This window comes from Arachis ipaensis, chromosome B6, assembly GCF_059453495.1.
Source record: "Arachis ipaensis isolate K30076 ecotype BB chromosome B6, ASM5945349v1, whole genome shotgun sequence".
NCBI classification, from domain to species: Eukaryota; Viridiplantae; Streptophyta; class Magnoliopsida; order Fabales; family Fabaceae; genus Arachis; species Arachis ipaensis.
Genome location: NC_142441.1, coordinates 29,105,352 through 29,123,584, shown reverse-complemented (window position 1 = coordinate 29,123,584; position 18,233 = coordinate 29,105,352). Strand labels below are relative to the sequence as shown.

The window sequence follows — 18,233 nt, the reverse complement described above, 5'->3', positions numbered from 1 at the left end:
TGACAGGGTGCGTGAGCATATTATTCACTGAGAGGAGGGGATGTAGCCACTGACAACGGTGATGCCCTTGCATACAGCCAGCCATGGAAAGGAGTAAGACAGATTGAATGAAGATAGCAGGAAAGCAGAGGTTCAGAGGAACGAAAAGCATCTCCATTCGCTTATCTGAAATTCCTACCAATGAATTACATAAGTATCTCTATCCCTCTTTTATTATATAATATTCGAAAACACCATTATCACTTTATATCTGCCTGACTGAGATTTACAAGGTGACCATAGCTTGCTTCATACCAATAATCTCCGTGGGATTCGACCCTTACTCACGTAAGGTATTACTTGGACGACCCAGTGCACTTGCTGGTTAGTTGTATCGAAGTTGTGACAATTATGAATTAAGATCAGAGCACCAAGTTGCTCATGTGCCAGGAATAGTTTGAGCCTGGATATCACAATTTCGTGCACCAGAAACCTAACCACACGGTCTCAATAGAGGAATTTCAAAATTGTCATAGAAGGATATGTATAAAATAATATTTGTTTAAGGTGGTGCTTAATGAGTGTCTTATGAATCCTTCCCTTGAAAATTTCTTATCCTCCAAGCTTTTACAATTCACTTTCACTATTTCATAACTCATCTCTCAATATTGTTTCCTTCTCTAAATTATTCTATTCTCATAATTAACCGATTTAACTCCATTGCTATTTATTTTTTTTATATCTAACCACAAGACATATTATTCACTTTATATATTTTTTTAAAATTTATTGTTCAATTAGTCTCTTTCTTCAAGTCGACTATCACTTCCCATAATTCTGGATCAATAATTAAATCACAAGAAGCAAACAAGCAAACAAACTAACAATCAAGCAAACAGTCACATGTATTGACATTACACATAAGCACAGACAAACAATTTCAAATATAGATTTTTAACCCACAGCACAAAAAATTTTTGAAAAATTAGATATCTAGAACATTGACTTATCCAACTAACAAATTACATTCACAACAAAAATTTATATACTATGTGCAAAAATTTCGGTGTTTTGGCAAAAATTTTTGTGCTATATCAATAAATTTTCATACTCTCCAACAAAAAAATCTATACTAAAAAACGTGAAAAAAGAAAAAAGGGGACACATGCGCACATTTTTTTTGTTGGATTTGTACCAATTTGATTCAATTTGGTTACAAAAATGCTTGGATAGTAGCATCATCGATGATATATTCTAGAATTATATAAGTATTTATTAAATTCCATATTTTTATAAGAGTAGAAATCATACAATAAAAATGGTTAAATTCGTTCTTCAAATTAGTCCCCAAAAATTTTTTTTAATCAAATCCGTCCTTCAAAGATTTTAAATTAATTGCATTAGTCTTTCTGTCATTTTCTTTATTGACGGCATCAAAATTTGTTAATGTGGCAAGTTAAGTGATACTACAACACACACACATAGGAGTCTTAATTGACTATTAGCATGATCGGTTTATGAAATTAAATCAAATCATATCAAAGCTTAATTGAGGAGGGAACTTGAGGCATTGGAATCTGTTAATTTATGATTGATTTAATCTAATTTCATAAATTTATCATATTAGCTACCAATTAGGACTACTAGGTATGTGTTGTGGTGTCACTTAATATATTACATCAACAAATATTGACGCCGTTAGCAACAGAAGTAATAGAAGGACTAAAATGACTAACTTAAAATCTTTGAAGGACGAATTTGATTAAAAAAAATTTTTGGGGTCGAGAATGAGTGATCTTTCAGAGACTAATTTGACTATTTACTCAATTAATTATTTAAAATTTGATTTAAGCATAATACTCTATATGTATACAAAATATACAGAGAGATTTATTACCTATATTAAAGAAGAGTTTAATTTTGATGCACTGACAGTGTAAAGCGTTTTATCCAGTTGTGCAATCACATCCATTCTTTTGGATGACTATTCATGCAGTTAATGTAAAAGGTAGTTATTTTAACTGATTTGACACTACGTAATTGAATGTATATGTAAAACTACTTTACACTATCAGTGCATCAAAATTAAATTTATTAAATAAATTCCCAATTAAATTTATCATACAATTATAGTTGATAAAAAATAATTTATTGTCCAATAGGGAGGGTATGACCACAACACCTTATCAAACTGACCGCAGTCGCGCACCATCAAGTGACCATCATAGTACGGTATTGCACTGAGATCACATACCGTTCCAGGACAATAACTCTACAATGCTTGGAGCAATCATGATACCTTGTTGTATGACTTCTCCCAATCACCATATATATCTGCGCAATTGCCCTTTGTTTTGCCATCCAAACCTTCCTGTACGACGGTTTGAAGTGTTAGCTCTCTTTCACTGTACTCTATAGAACAGTGATGGTAACTGATGGACTGGACTGTATGAAAAGCATGATGATTTTACATATGAGGTTCTTGTCCAACTGTCGATGATCTTGAGACATGGTGAGACTAAACACGTGTGCGGTCGGCCGAATTTACGGATCTCCCTATCGATTTGAAATATAATCGAAGTAAAATCTAATCAAAATAACAACGACGAAGAAGATAATGTACTAAAATACTATAATACTTACCAATATCCGATATTCTGTCGGAGGACGACATGGAGACTCCAAGGACAACGATAGGTAAATTGTCGACAATGCACGTGGTACTTTAACTGATCCGACTCGACAACTCGATACTCAACACTTCTCCGAATGCTATAATTCTTCATGCCTTGCAGTACTACCTTTTTGTTTCTGAATCTGTGACCAACCCTAAACTCCACACCACCATTGGTGTTGTAATCATCCACCCCCATATTGGAAAATAGAGTTACCTCATGCATCGCGTCCAAATTCAATGTATGATAGTGGCTGGGTATAGTTGATAACTCCATAATCGGTTGCAGAGCAGGTAAAAGATATCGAACTGATCCACCAACTGGAGTCTCTGGTATGAACTCATCCTCGTCATCATCCTCAAAGGAACTACTTTTGTTGCTATAAGCAACATACTCTTCGTCGAACTCCTCATCGTCAACGTCCATGACTTCTACTGGACTAGCACAGGGTCGTGGTGCAAGAGGCAGGTCATCCTGTAGAATGTTCGAGCTGCCAGAACCACCACCACCAACATCACGAACCTCCGCAGAAAGCTTCATCACTTATTCAATCATGATTCTCCCATGGACATCAAACATTAGGCGCACATGCTTATCGCCATTAAGGCAGAACAGACGAAATCGAAATACACAATTCCCCATCATCGCTAGCATCCTATATCCAACTCTTCCAACCTCTTTTCTCTCTCCACTATCGACATGTGTCAATATCAGATTCTTTAACTTGGACAGGAAATTTGCTCTCTGAGTTCGCAGCAGCGCAAAATTTTCACACTCAATATAACTTTGCTGTCACTGTTTCTTTTCTGACAGTTGGAATACACCATCACAACAAAGAAACCATTACCACTAGATATTTTTACTAAGTTTTTTGAAAAAAAATGAAAGAGAAGAAAGATTGAGAGTTTTGTTAAGAATACTAATAGTTTGAAGATCTTTTTATAGCTGATTGATTTTTATCGTACTATAACTCATTTACAGTGTAAATGAGATAAGTGTAGCCGTATCTCATTTATAGTGTAAACGAGATATGTGGATTCCGCTCTTTCTCATGTAACACATGTACAAACGTGATACGTAGACATGAGTTTGTGTCTTATTTCCATAAAAACTCTCCAAATTATCTATTTCTGTAATTAAAATATTTATTTTAAATAAAATATATATATATATTTTTTTTTGGGATAAAGTGGCGGCTCCATTTGAAGGTTGCCTTTCCATTTGAGAGAAACACAGTACCGGACAATTGAGTGCGCGGCCACACCTGATCCCACCACGGCAGACGAACTTCCCTTTTTCGCATTTGGCAGTGTGGGCCAGTGGCACCGCCCAAAATCTAACCGAAAAACCGAGTAGAAGCGAACGACCGTTAGTTAGGAACGGCCGTCACCGTCAAGGTAGGGTCCATACCTAAAATCAAACACACCCAATGAGAATACGACAGGTCACTCATCAACTTAGCTGGAGACACGATTTATTCGCCTCTGCAGAATATACGCATTCCTTTCTTTTCTTTTCCTTTCCACCTCCACGTTCCTCTCCTCATCCTCCATTTGCTTTCATTTCCCCAAGGTAGAGTTTTCTTACACCGATTTTTTTTATTTATTATTTAATGTTCGTTAATTAATTAATCATTTATTTTCATTTTCGTTAATGTTACTTCCCGATATGGCAAAGAAATAGCAAACAGAGTGCGTGAACCTCTCCTTCTTTCTTTTAATTTACCCCTTCTCCGTTTATAAAGAGAGTCTTCTATATTTTCTTCTTGTAGTCACAACTCACAACTCAGAACTATTCACTCTTCTTTTCTCAGTATCTTTTGTTGAGATCTGCGCTTGTTTGGCTTCACTTCTTCTGAAATAGAGACTTCAATCTTGTACCGGTTAGCTTTGTTTCCTTTTTCCCGCTCTGTTAAGCTGCTTTCCCTGTGTTACTCTTCTTTCTTTTTTTGGCTGATTTTTTTGTTTTGTTTTGTGTTAGTTCACGAACTCCGATCGCTTTCAATGTATTGTTATCAGTTTTGCTTCTTTTAATTTTTGAATCTTTACCTGATTCATTTTGAATCGCGTTTGTTTTCCGCAAAGTATCTCTCTGTTATATTTTCTTGAGGTTTTGTGGTTGTTAGTCGAGTAGAAGGTTATTGTTTCTGATTCGATTTTCACAGATCTGTTTTCGTTTTGGTGTTGATATTTTCTACAGTCTCTTTCGATATTTTCCATTTTCTTTCTATTTCCTTATTCGGTTGAAAACGTTTTCGACTTGGAAATGGAAAACGTTGCCTATGCAGAAACTTTTGCAGGATCCTTGCATGTGTTCGTGTTATGTAAATCATCGCTTTTGTTCTTTGAAGTTGATTTATTTCGTTTCTTGACTGTCAGTGGGAATCCGAAGGTGCAAGACGCCATGACTGAAATCGTGACGGAAACTGCGAATGTAAGTTATAAGTGATAACTAGTTCGTAACTTGTGGCTCTGCTTTTTATTGGGAATCTTAGATTGGGAAAGAAACAAATCGTATCTATTTTTAATTAGGATAATTAGTGTCGGTATTCACACGGCAAATCTTGTTACTTGTGATGATTGACTTTTATGATGTCATTGATATAATATTACTTTATCTTATAAGTTTGCTTTCGATGATCCTAGACAGTAGAAAGGAATTATTCGAAAGATTTTTTTATAATTTTAAAATAGATATAATAATTGAGATTATGCTCCCTTATTGTACAGAAATAAAGTAGTTGCTAGTACTATGTTAATTAATGATTTATATTTCAGGCTGAAGAAACAGTTCCAGTTCCCCCAATTGAGACTCCAGAAAAAGTTCCCATGCCTCTTTATTCCTCACATCCACCTCTTAATGAGAGGATTATTTCATCCATGACCAGGAGATCTGTTGCTGCACATCCTTGGCATGACCTTGAGATTGGTAAGCATGCATTCAGCAATATGGTGAAAAAATTATGACATGTTATTAATTCAATCGCTATGTTCTCTGCTTCTTTTTTCTTAGCATTATTATTTTTAATTGGTTTGCCTAGCTAATAGTAATTTCTCCTCAATGTAGGACCAGGAGCTCCACAGATCTTCAACTGTGTAAGCATATCATGACTATCTTTTATTCTTTCTTTCCTTTTTTGTTTCTCCATTTTCCATTAAATGCTATATGCTATATAATATATATAATATTAGAATTGGCACTTAGATAGATAGATGCAGAACATTTCTTCTATTCGGCATTTGATGATAATCAGTATAGTAGTACAGATTTTTTTAACTTTTTATTATTTATTTATTTTGAAGTTGTTCACTGAATTGAATATTTTTTTACTTTTTCAATGGACGTAACATAATAGCTGAGATTAGATTTGATCAATTTTGTAATGCAATGTGGCTGAGTGTTGTAGGTGGTTGAGATTGGGAAAGGAAACAAGGTGAAATATGAACTTGACAAGAAGTCGGGACTTATTAAGGTAGGTTATAATAATGATTGCTCAGTTATTTTCACTTATATACTTGATTTTGAGATCTCTTGCTGAATATGAATGGATCTTGTACAGGTGGATCGTGTGCTTTACTCATCAGTTGTGTATCCCCACAACTATGGTTTTATCCCACGAACTATCTGTGAGGACGGTGATCCCATGGATGTCTTGGTTATTATGCAGGTACTTTGTTTGTTCAATATTTCAACGTTTTCCTGTAAGCATCATGCTTATCTTCACATGGAAGTATTGCAACTTCATTATGTATAAAGCTCCTGCAATTGTCTGCATATTATGTGTCTTATGAAGTATCGAAGTAACATTAACCACCAACTTTTAAAATCCTCAACATAGATTTCTTACTAAACTATATTCTGCTGATCCAAAGTTTAATCATGTCAAGATATCGGCAGATGTACTCTTATTTGACAAATTCAGCTAATGATGAATAAATTCTTTTTGCACATTTGAGTCCATGGCTTGGTGGTTGTCTCGCATGCTTGTCTCATCCCCTCTCCCAAATACCCCCTAAAGTCTTCCATCTGAGTCATACAACTAATAAAATCTTTTCATTTATAATAAGATGTATCTTAGTCATTGTGGTATATACTTTTTCTGTGGCTAAGCCTTGCTGATACTCGGACAGGAGCCAGTTCTTCCAGGGTGCTTTCTTCGTGCCAAAGCTATTGGTCTCATGCCTATGATTGACCAGGTATATTTACATTCCTCTATTCCCGCGTATGAAGAACTTCTCCTTTGATCATTGAATATCGAGAGCCGTTTATTCCAATGAAATACAGGGTGAGAAAGATGACAAAATAATCGCTGTCTGTGCTGATGATCCGGAGTATAGACACTACAATGACATCAAGGAGCTTCCTCCACATCGTTTGGCTGAGATCCGTCGTTTTTTCGAAGACTGTATCCTTCCAAAAGACAATTGAACACACTGGTCCATTAACGGCAGCACATTGAAATATATTTTATTTTTTCCTTCACAGATGAATTAGATAAGAAGAATGAGAACAAGGAAGTTGCTGTAAATGACTTTCTGCCTGCTTCAACTGCATTCGAAGCTATCAAGCACTCCATGTAAGCCTTCCATCTCACTTTGACACTTGAGATTTGTTTACTTTGTCCTGGCTAACCTGTATTGGTTCAAAAGTTTTGCGGTTACTATTTCTCGTAGTAAATAAGTCGTGTGTGATGGCTGATATAACTTTGTTCTTTTGGTCAATTCTGAAGGACTCTGTATGCTGACTATATAGTGGAGAGCTTAAGGCGGTAATCGTTGAAGCTGGCTCCGGATTTGTTTGGTCGGTCTCCTCCTGTCCGTCGGAAAACTTTTGAATATAATTAAATAGTAATATGATGATTATGGCGAAAAGAAGTAAACCTTTGTAATCTAGTTGCATGTGTGATGTGTCTCTCATCACATGCTTAGTTTATTTCCAGAGACAGTTGTTTAGTTTCAAGCACATTTTGACGTCTGTACTGCTTAATATCAAATTCGGTCAGTCTGTCTGGCCTTTACCTCTCAAATGAATCTACTGAAATGGAAAAACCACGCATGTTAAGTGCGGATTTTCATTTATCAAAATATAGATGGAAATTTTTATATAAATAAATTAAATATTTTATTTCCCAATATATGTAATTTATGAGGTATTTACTAATTTAGGTATTATTTATCTCGTTTATAGTGTAATAATTATGAACTTATTTTGTTTATATATTTATTCTGTAAACGAAATAAGTGACGTTTTTATTTGGTTTTATCTTGTTTGTAAACGAGAGTTGTAAAATTTTAAAAAATACACATATTTCGTTTGCAATATAAACGTGATACTCGTTTAAGAAATGAGATATATATATCATTATAAAAGAAATACAATTTAAATGATATTAATTTAATTTTTATTTTTAAATTAATTTAATTTTTTAATTATTACTAATATCTTGATATAGTTATTTTTTATTTTTTTTTTACCAAAGATAGGAAATTCGAGCTATTACTCATTGGCACAAAAATTTGAAAAGATAGGAGACTTATTACTCATTGGCACAAAAATTTGGAAAGATAGGAGACTCGAACCCGCAACCTCTTAATTGAGTATGGGGAGTCTATGCCATTTGAGCTATTATTCATTGGCAAAAATTTGAAAAGATAAGAGACTCGAACCCGTAATCTCTTAATTGAGTATAGAGAGTCTATAGTATTTGAGCTATAACTCATCTTGATATAATTATTAATACTAATATCTTATCAATACTAATATCTTAAAATGATTACATTACATATTTAATACAATTTAATTTTATACTCAGACGGTTACAATAAATGAGATACACTCGTAATTATGTATAAACAAGATAAATAATGTTGTGTACCTCCTAAATTATATTTATTGGTAAATAAAATATTTAATTTATTTATATAAAATAATTTTCCAAATATGGATCGTCTATGGACTATGGTCACTTCGTCACATCTTTAGTTGGCCTCATTATGGTGTTCCTAACATCTTTGAAAAATTAAACTTTTATTTATTGTGACTTTTGTATTTAATACCGAGGCAAAATGTTTTGGATATTGTAAAAAAAGAGCTTAAAATATAATGATTTTTATTAATAATAACTTTTAAATAAGTTATTTTAGAAAATGGATTCTCAATTTTTTTTAACAATTGAGAGAATAAAGTGTGATCTCTCATCATTAATTATTATAGGTGGGACCAAAAGAAAACATGAGAAAGAGTGTATTGAAGGATTATATATCACACTTTATTCTCTCAATTTTTTTTAACAATTGAGAGGATTCATTTCCCGTTATTTTGTGTTTGGAAAATTATTATAGAAGTCCTTGTTTTAAAGTTGTGCATTAAATAGGAGTGATAAAATAGTTTTTGAAAATATGAGAAGTCACATTTTTTAACTTTTTCAAAAACTTTTAAATAATTTTTTGAAAAGTTAAAAATTTATCTAAAAAATTGTACCAAACACTATTAATGTAACTTTTTATAAATTAAAAGTAAAAAAAAAAATAACTTTTGAAATTTCCGAAACGGACTCTAAAAGTGTATTATGTAAATTTAGTATAATACGTTATGAGATTGATTACTGTCACAATAAATTGCACTATTGGATTCAAGAAGTGACAAATTTTCTGAAAACATGAATAACAATTTAAGAAAGGACAATCTTTTCACTAATTTTTTTAATGAATGTTAGTAACGATTTGTGTAATTCTTTTTTTGTATAAAGAGGATTCGTGACTCTGTTCATTCCCTTTTGTTTTTAAGAAAGGGCAAAATATTTTCACTAATTTTTTTAATAGGTAAATGTTAATAAAGATTTGTGTATTTTTTTTTTTTTGTATAAAGAGTATTTGCGACTCTATTCATTCCCTCTTGTTTTTCTTTTTCGTCTTTCTTCTCCCCTCTTGATTCTATTATTATTTTTCTTCTTTAGACTTACATGCTAATTTTTTTGGAGCATTTTAATATTTAATTTCTTTGTTTTGTCTATTGAAAAAGAGTTTTGGTTTTTCTTTTTAAGGAAGAAATGGATAATAATAATAAGGGATAAGTACTTTTTTCGTCCCCAAAGTCTGGGGTCGAAATCAAAATCGTTACCGACTTTTTTTTCTTATTAAAATCATCCTCAACGTTCAAAAACGCTTTAAAATCATCATTTCCCGAATTTTTGGACCAAAATACCCTCATCATCATCATTCTCCTTTTCACCTTCCTCACTCCACCACTTCCACTGCCACCAACATTACCACCACAACCACCATCAACACCAACACCACCACCACCACCACCACCAACACAAATACCACCACCAACACCAAGAACACTAAACAACAACAACAACACCATACCACCACAACCACCATCAACACCAACACCACCACCACCACCACCACCATCAAGCCCCTCACCGTAATCCCCCACCCCTCACCCACTCCCTCACCCCCTCACCCCCCCCCCCCCCCCACTATCATCATCAACACCACCCCCACTATCATCATCAACACCAGAACCCACCACCACCCTCACCTCAGAAAATCATAACTCAGAAAATCAGAACTAAAAAAATCAAAAATCACAAATTTCACTTTGAAATCAGAACCTAACATGCACTTTGAACAATAATCAACAAATTCAGCAACAATAATATTCCAAATTTAAGCCAAATCACAAAAAATTAAATTATAGATAGTCCATAACAAATTTCACAAAAAAATTCAGAAATTCTACAACAAAAATCCAGTTCACAGAAGAAGTGGGCGGTGAAGGCGAGGAGGAGGAACAGTGGTGGATCACAGGCGGCAGGGCGGCGGTGCGGCTTCCCTTCCCTCTCCCAAGATCCGCCGCAAAACTGCCACCGTTATCGAGCCCGAAATGGAGAGGAGAGAGCGCGAATGAGAGGAGGAGCTATTCACTATTGCATCTATTGCTGCAAGGGATTCGTCGTCGTCATTGTTGGGCCATCGCCGAACTGCTGCCGCCATTGAGTGCGTCGTGGCCGTGGTGGTCGTTGGAGGAAAAGAGAGCCAGAGGAGAAAGAGAGCAAGCGAGATCTGAGGAGAGAGAGAGAGAGCTCGAGAGCAGATGAGAGAGAGGGAAAACCCGTGCTCAGCCACCACCGCCACTGAGATCCACCACCGTCACCGTCGAGCAGAGCCGCCCCCCTTCTTTCTCTCCCCCCGTTTCTCTCTATATCCCTTTCTTTCCTTTCCTTTTTATTTATTTTATTTTATAATTATATTTATTTTATTTTATAATTTTTTTAATGAAAGGGGTAGTTTGGTAATAAAAAAATAAAATTGGTAAAAGGATGATTTTAAAGCGTTTTTAAACGTTGAGGATGATTTTAATAACGAAAAAAGGTCGGGGAAGATTTTGATTTTGACCCCAGACCTTGGGGACGAAAAAAGTACTTACCCCTAATAATAATATTAGTTTAAAAGTTTACTATAATGGTTAAATTTTATCAAAAACACTTGAAAGTGTGATATTTATGTGTAATAATCGATGCATATTTGTTATTTCTTTTACAAAATTGTTCGAGGAGTTTAAGAGTTATATTTGCTAAAATATAGATCCTCATACACCAAAGAGGATTATGAGCATTTTATATAAGCGACCTATATTAGTGTTTGGTGTGTTCATTTGATTTCAGGTGATGTGCATCACTGATGATGTATGTTTGCAAGAGATGTTCTCAATTTATTGTCAAGCTCAATCACAAGTGTCTGGCATTGAGCTGTATGTGGATTTCGAATAATGATCTAATACTGTTGAAGAACCTGAGCCAGATTTTGATTGGAAAGGTTATAATAGTAAAAGCAAAGAGGAATATGATGAAGGAAACTATGAAGTCATTGATCCCAATGCAGATGAGGATCAAGCGGGCTACACCATCGAGTCAGATGTAAAGGACGTGGCTAATGCACTAGCAAGTGAGCATTTATTCGGAGAGCCATCTTTCATGTACGCTTTGGATCTCGATGCCATGAATGCACCAGAGTTTCCAGACTATGCCAATGCAGGTTTGTAGTTGAAAGCACCATATTTTATTAGTAAGTTAAATATTTAAATTGTGGATTAAGATCTTGCACTCTGTGTGTCTATATATATATATTGGTGTTGTTGCAGATCCACCTGTTGTTGCAAATGGTGAATTTGTCGTTGAAATGGAATTTAATTCTAGAAAAGTCGTGATAAAGGCAGTAAAAGATTATACCATTCACAGAGGTGTTGATTATCGGGTTTATGAGTTTGAGCCGACGATATTTTATGCAAAATGTGTGCAATATAAAGCCATCTGTGTTGGCTTATTAGGTCTAGCATGATGCAAAGAAAGTATTATTGGGAGATTACACGATATAATGATAGCTGCACCTGTACTAGAGCTATTATTTCTCAAGATCATTTGAAGTTGGACTCAGATACGATTGTAGAAGCGATTAAGCCATTGGTAGAGGCTGACCTATCTATAAAGGTGCAATCTGTAATTGCATATGTTCAATCAAAGTTTAACTATACGATTAGCTACCACAAAGTATGGTTGGCTAAACAGAAGGCATCGAAAAATATTTTTGGTTGTTGGGAAGCCTTTTATGAAGCATTGCCCACATAGTTTGAAACAATGGCTAAGAAAGATCCATCAGCAACTTTCGAGTATGAAACGTTACCTTGATAGCGTGGAGATGAGTTGACTCGGGATATTAGGGTTCTAAATCGAGTTTTCTAAAGTTTTTACCCATGCATTAGAGCATTCAGACACTACAAGCCGATTGTAGAGGTAAATGGCTACACTTGTGTGGAAATATAAAGGAGCATTGTTTTTTGTAGTTTCATTGAGTGACAACAATAATATTTTGTCTATTGCCTTTGTCCTTGTCAAGGTGAGACAATAGATGCATGGTTCTTTTTTCTTTGTCATTTGCAGACACATGTGGTAACGAGGGATGGAGTAGGCCTTATATCTGATCGACATGACTCTATTAGCTCAGCTGTTTCTCATTGTAATGGAGCATGGGAGCCTCTGAGGGCAATGGACATGTTTTGCATTAGACACATAGCATCTAACTTCTTGAGAAAGTTCAAGGCACCATTCTTGCAAAACTTGTGGTGAACATAGGTAATTAACAGAGTGTGCTATATAATATTATATGCATTATGTGAACATGTTTTCAGATTACATAATTAATGTGTGTTTTTGTTGTATCCCTTTAAGCTATTCTAGGACATTGCGTGAATATGAAATGCGATACCAGCGGTTATGTATGTGGTCAGGGCGAGGCTTATAGTCAGTTGTTGGATCGGATTCCCCATGAGCAACACTCTTTGGCGTACGATGGTGGACATGGATGGGGTCATATGATGACAAACCTATTGTAGTGCACAATAGGATGTTGAAAGGAACACACAATCTTCCTGTCACAACATTTGTGAAGGAGACTTTTACAGACTGAACGAGCTGTTCAAAAGAAGAGGGTTGAAGCTGAGTCTCAAATTAGATTCGGACATATATTCTCCAAGTAACCAAAAAGATCTAGGCAAATCTAATCGCAGTTGGAAACATTATAGTTAATTGCTTTGATAGGAAAAATGAGGTATTCGAGGTCTGGGAGATGCTCAGTGGTGTCAAATATGTAGTGGATCTACGTCATAAACACTGTGACTGTGGTGATTTTCAAGTATATCAATTTTCATGTTGTCATATCTTTGCTTGTTGTGCAAACCAATGCCTTGAGTGTCAAGTATATGTATACGAGGTGTATCGGATAGATGATGTCCGAAAGGTATAGAGTTAGGTTTAGGCCATTGCGCAAACCAATAACATTTCCTGGGTATCGAGGACCAAGGATGATACCTATTTCGACACTTAAGAGAGTTACTAAAGGTCGTCCCAAGAAAACTCGTTTCTTGAATGAGATGGACACGCTATCGATGCGAGGTCCACAATGTTGTAGGCTTTGCAGAGATGAAGGTCACGGTCACAGTAGATGCCCCCATGGTATCAGACCTAGTGCACATGACTCAGCTCCATTCGTCATACTATATTATATGAAAGACTTCGTTTTCAATTTAAAGAAAAAATCATCATTTTTATTAATTATCATTATTATCTAAATAAAGGAAAAATATGTTTTTTGAATTTTTGTGGACATTAGAGAGACGTATATAACACTCTTTGATAAGATTTTTTTAAATATTTAATAGTGCTATTGAAGTTACTAGTTTAACATAGCTTGGGCAAAAAAAATGAATGATTTACGTAAAAAAAGCAACCACATGAACATAGTCATTAATTAGTACAATCACCTCTACCAGGAATAACTATAGAACACATCATAAAAGACCACAAATCTGTTTACACTACAACAGACGCGAATAATAGCAATGGTAACAGCCGCAAACCAATCTCCAACAGTTTTCCAATCGGCGTCCTTTAGCACGCCGGGATTAATTAAACCGGCGGTTTTTAGAAACCGCTGGTATAACCATCACTGTTTAAATATTTTACGTTGGATGGTATGGCAGCAGTTTTAAACCGCCGCATTATGCCTAGACAAGATTTTCTTGTTGTTTTGCGATGGACACAAACCGCCACTATTTGGTGCTGCTAATTTTTCATTTTCGGTGATTACGAATCACTGCTAAAGTGGTAAATAGCGGCGGACATTTAGCAACGATTTACAAAAACCGCTGCTAAATAGAATCTGGCAACGGTTGATGCGACGGATCAGGAAAGGGCTTCTAAAAGCTCCTTATTTTGCAGTAGTTTTGTTTTAACCACTGCAACATCTCAATTTCTTAGCGGTTGTTGGAACGATCAATACTAGATACTCTGTTAGCAGTGGTTTTCTCCCAACTGCCGTAATATGTTTTTATCTCGAATTTTTCTGTTTACGCATTGTCGTGTAAAATCTACTTAAGTTCTCACTATTTTTTTTCAAAAATATGTTTCAAACACTGTTACTTAATGCATTACGTACATTTTGCATATTTGTATTACGTAAAAAATAATTCATGAATTAAAAAAACATATATTGTTTAATAATGTGCATAAATTTACGAATTAGGTTTCCTCGTGTACTATCAGCGCATTTTAAGTTTGCATTCAACCACAAATGTTAAAGAAAAAATAAAGTCAACGTCTAATTTTATAAAGTTAAAACAAAGTTTAATAGAACATAAAAAGCAGAATTCTTGAAGTAGACAAACAAGTAATGAGTCAAAATTTCTCTTCAATATCGTATTGACCTGGCCAGAAATACTCTGTCACAAATCTACAGCTTTCACGTGATAACGGATCTGGTAAGTCATCTCCAAACCATGGCTTTTTGTTCAGATTGAAGCTCCTTTTTGCAGCATGTACATCATCTTCTTTTTATTGAGTGTATAAAGTTTCATTATCTTCTTCTGGAACCTTATTGAGCCCAACATGCCTGAAGATGTCAATTCCACCGGAGGAGATAGCATCTAAATCATCTTCTGAATTAGTGTCTGCCCTATCTAGTGTGTCATTTACTATTTCGCATGAATATTCAGCTGACACTGAAAATATCAACATGCATACAACAATCTAAGTCTACTCAAAAGAGAATGATAACTCCCATATCATTAGCTAATAATTAAGAAAAAAAGCTGCGTTGAAATGGTAAGGGAACTTTCAAACTAAACAAAAAAAATTAACAACTACTATCTCCTTTGTCGGTAGTTTGGACAAATTTCTTGGAAAGAAGTTCTGTAATAGAAAGTTCTATATACTTCATTTCCTCTTTTGAAGAAATATCCAACTCAACAACATGTGTGTTTCTAAACTGCACCTGCATCATAATAAAATGTATAGTTCATGGCCTTTTTTGTAAAGAATCATATTTCTCTATGTTGCAAGCTACTATGCTAGATATTTATTTTTCACCTTTAATTCAGCAAGTATGTCTTCAAAGGTCCTACCAGCTGCACATGTAACAAAAATATACCCAAATTTATCCTCATACATTGATCCCCATTCATGAAGTTCCTACAAATTTGAATATTAACGTAACAACTATTATTGCAGAAAATTTGTAAGCATATATCAACTTAAAATATACATCATTCAAATGTAGTTTAACTCAAGTTTTTAAGGGTATGCCTAACAAACAAACCTGCATAGTAGCTTCGCTTGCCGTTTTCAAGTATTCATTAGAATAACATCGACCTAAAATAGCCTCCAACCAAGACCTAATATTCAATTTACGGAACCGTATGTCTCTAGCAACAGTAATTGCATGTTCCAATGAAGAGAATGGAGGCACCATAGCCATTTCGTTAGCAAATGTTGTGCTTGCACAACATGATAAGAAGTTTTCCATTTCCATTTTTTCTGTTACACCACCATTTTATGTTGACTATATTGGTCAGTCGTAACAATAGTGAAATTCAACATCATTTACCCGATATCATGATTTTTTCATTGGAAATTACAAACAACAACAATAATGACGAAATCAACACTTATTTGGAAACTGACTTTTGTTAGCAACAAATGTAGAAAGAAACGGGAAACTGGTTTTATTCATGAAAACCAACAAGAAATAAAAACTTAATTCAAATATGAATATATAGATAGTAATGTAACTAACAAACTACGTACATCATAAACACTATTAAATTTATTAAACACACACAGATCCTCTATGAATGACGTTCACATTTTCCATATTTTCACTATACCACATCATCGATGCTATCAAAAACATCGTCTATTGGGTCTTTTATATCATCATGTCTTGTCAACCGTAAATCACCGATGTCACCTGTCGCTAACATGTTCAACCCTGACTGTGGAGAAAAAGCAGCTTCAACTTCTTCATTCTCTCTTCCCATGTCATACAAGTCTCGTGGTTTTACATAAACCACTACACTCCAGTCTTTATCTACTTCATCATGCACATAGTATACGAGATGAGCTTCTGATGCCAATATGTACGGTTCATCCTCTTTTCGATCACCAGTGTGTATCGGACGAGTAAAATTAACGCTGGTAAGGCATAGATGGTCTTGTTTGATGCCTCTGCTCGTAGTTGTATCAACCCAAATACATTTGGACAAAACCACTGTGAAATGGCAGCTGTAGTTCAATTAGATTATGTCAACAATTTTTTCCATAATATGGAACACCACCAACAGCCACTCTATCGTCACGCATGCTTGCAAAACTTCTTGTATTGGATGAGACATAAACTCCACTATTTTGGATTTTTAGCTCGTCTTCCTTTGTGATAGTTCTAAACTTGTACCCATTGACGTTGTACGCCTCAAAACGTCTTGCCTGAGGCATGGGACCGCATGCTAGCAATTTTATTTCTTTCGAATAAAGCGTACTGTCTATTGGAACCTGGCACCATATAACATCCATCGTTCATATAAAACATTGGAATTCATAAAGTTCAAATTCTAGGGTAAAAAGACGTTGGTCAGGTTAAATTTCTATGAACTTCATGCTTGAACCAGCGAGAAAATTTTGCATGCACAACACGGTCTATCTTACATTGCGACCTTGTTTGAGTCCGTAATCTTCGCTTCGTTTCTACCCTAAATGTAATTTATGACACAACAACAAATTAGTCCAACGACTGAGTGTGTGAAATGAGTTATACTCGTGTTTCAAAAATACATGTGCATACTTACTCAAGAAATAGAACGACGGCCTCGCAATTCACTAGCACATGACGATGTGCCTGATCTTTTTCCATTTAAGTGAGTCCAAAATGTGAAACAGCCCCTAAAGCTTTTCCAATTTTTGGGAACATAGTTTTCCCTGAATTATGGGTAACATCAACAGGTTGATCATCAACTCGTCCTGGTTGGTTGATTCTAGACTCAATATTATCCAAATATCTTGAACAGAATGTTAAAATTCCCTAAGATAAATAGCCCTCCGTAATTGAGCCTTCTGCTTGTGCCCTATTACGCACGTATTGCTTCAATCATCCTAGATCATTCTTGACAAATTGATACAAGGTCAATACTTTGACTTTCATCAATTCCCGCTGATAAACCACTATTTTATGGTTTATCTTGTGCTGATTTGAGTAGATTTTATCAAGTCTTTACACACTTAATCATACTATTTGCATGATTTTACAATTCCTTCCTAGTTTTGTTCTATCATTGAAAACTTTCTTCCTAAGCCTTTAATTTGTGTATTTTAATTCTCCTTTATACCATTCAATGCCGTGATCCGTGCGTTAAGTGTTTCAGGCTTTATAGGGCAGGAATGGCTTAGAGGATGGAGAGGAAGCTTGCAAAAATGGAAGGAACACAAGAAACTAAGGAGATAACTAGCGAGCATCGACACGCACGCATGGCTCACGCGTGTGCGTGATTTGGAAAAATTTACAGCGACGCATACGCGTGACACGCGAAGATGACCAGCGATGCGTACGCGTGACTGACGCATACGCGTGACATGTGCGATCTGCAGAAGTTGCAGAAAATGCTGGGGGCGATTTTTGGCAGAGTTTGGACCCAGTTTCTGGCCCAGAAACACAGACTAGAGCCAGGGGACAGCAGAGACTCAACAGA

At 35.2% G+C, this 18,233-nt stretch overlaps 2 protein-coding genes across 5 annotated transcripts; one reads left to right on the top strand and one right to left on the bottom strand.

Annotated features, from left to right (window-relative positions):
* Nucleotides 1-4,068: 4,068 nt before the first annotated feature.
* Nucleotides 4,069-7,738, top strand: LOC107648203 (soluble inorganic pyrophosphatase 4). Of its 4 annotated transcripts, none has more exons than XM_016352172.3 (11): nt 4,142-4,226; nt 4,468-4,536; nt 5,033-5,087; nt 5,432-5,582; nt 5,721-5,749; nt 6,061-6,126; nt 6,214-6,321; nt 6,785-6,850; nt 6,939-7,059; nt 7,149-7,230; nt 7,384-7,738. In XM_016352172.3, exons 3-11 carry the CDS (start codon nt 5,058-5,060, stop codon nt 7,424-7,426), a joined length of 696 nt encoding a protein of 231 aa, XP_016207658.1. In that variant the 5' UTR covers nt 4,142-4,226; nt 4,468-4,536; nt 5,033-5,057; the 3' UTR covers nt 7,427-7,738. The 4 variants fall into 4 exon arrangements, with proteins under 4 accessions (XP_016207657.1, XP_016207658.1, XP_088347414.1 ...); XM_088491288.1 differs by having other exon boundaries at nt 4,224-4,345; XM_016352171.3 differs by lacking the exon at nt 4,468-4,536 and having other exon boundaries at nt 4,069-4,226.
* Nucleotides 7,739-13,981: 6,243 nt separating this feature from the next.
* On the bottom strand, nt 13,982-15,970 carry LOC148555000 (uric acid degradation bifunctional protein TTL-like). Its single transcript, XM_088490572.1, has 5 exons — nt 15,812-15,970; nt 15,583-15,684; nt 15,361-15,487; nt 15,088-15,215; nt 13,982-14,149 (listed from the first exon to the last, which is right to left on the bottom strand). The coding sequence occupies exons 1-5, from the start codon at nt 15,968-15,970 to the stop codon at nt 13,982-13,984; spliced, it is 684 nt and encodes a 227-aa protein (XP_088346698.1).
* Nucleotides 15,971-18,233: the final 2,263 nt, after the last annotated feature.

What these genes read in the sequence shown, in the direction of transcription:
- LOC148555000 (XM_088490572.1), bottom strand. Translation starts at nt 15,970, where the DNA reads ATGGCTATGGTGCCTCCATTCTCTTCATTGGAACATGCAATTACTGTT. An exon ending in ACATACTTGCTGAATTAAAG is followed by an intron (nt 15,488 to 15,582) that starts GTGAAAAATAAA and finishes ATTATGATGCAG; the next exon opens with GTGCAGTTTAGAAACACACA. An exon ending in GGCATGTTGGGCTCAATAAG is followed by an intron (nt 14,150 to 15,087) that starts GTTCCAGAAGAA and finishes TGGTTATACCAG; the next exon opens with CGGTTTCTAAAAACCGCCGG.
- LOC107648203 (XM_016352171.3), top strand. Translation starts at nt 4,084, where the DNA reads ATGAGAATACGACAGGTCACTCATCAACTTAGCTGGAGACACGATTTA. An exon ending in ATGTCTTGGTTATTATGCAG is followed by an intron (nt 6,322 to 6,784) that starts GTACTTTGTTTG and finishes ATACTCGGACAG; the next exon opens with GAGCCAGTTCTTCCAGGGTG. An exon ending in CCGTCGTTTTTTCGAAGACT is followed by an intron (nt 7,060 to 7,148) that starts GTATCCTTCCAA and finishes CAGATGAATTAG; the next exon opens with ATAAGAAGAATGAGAACAAG.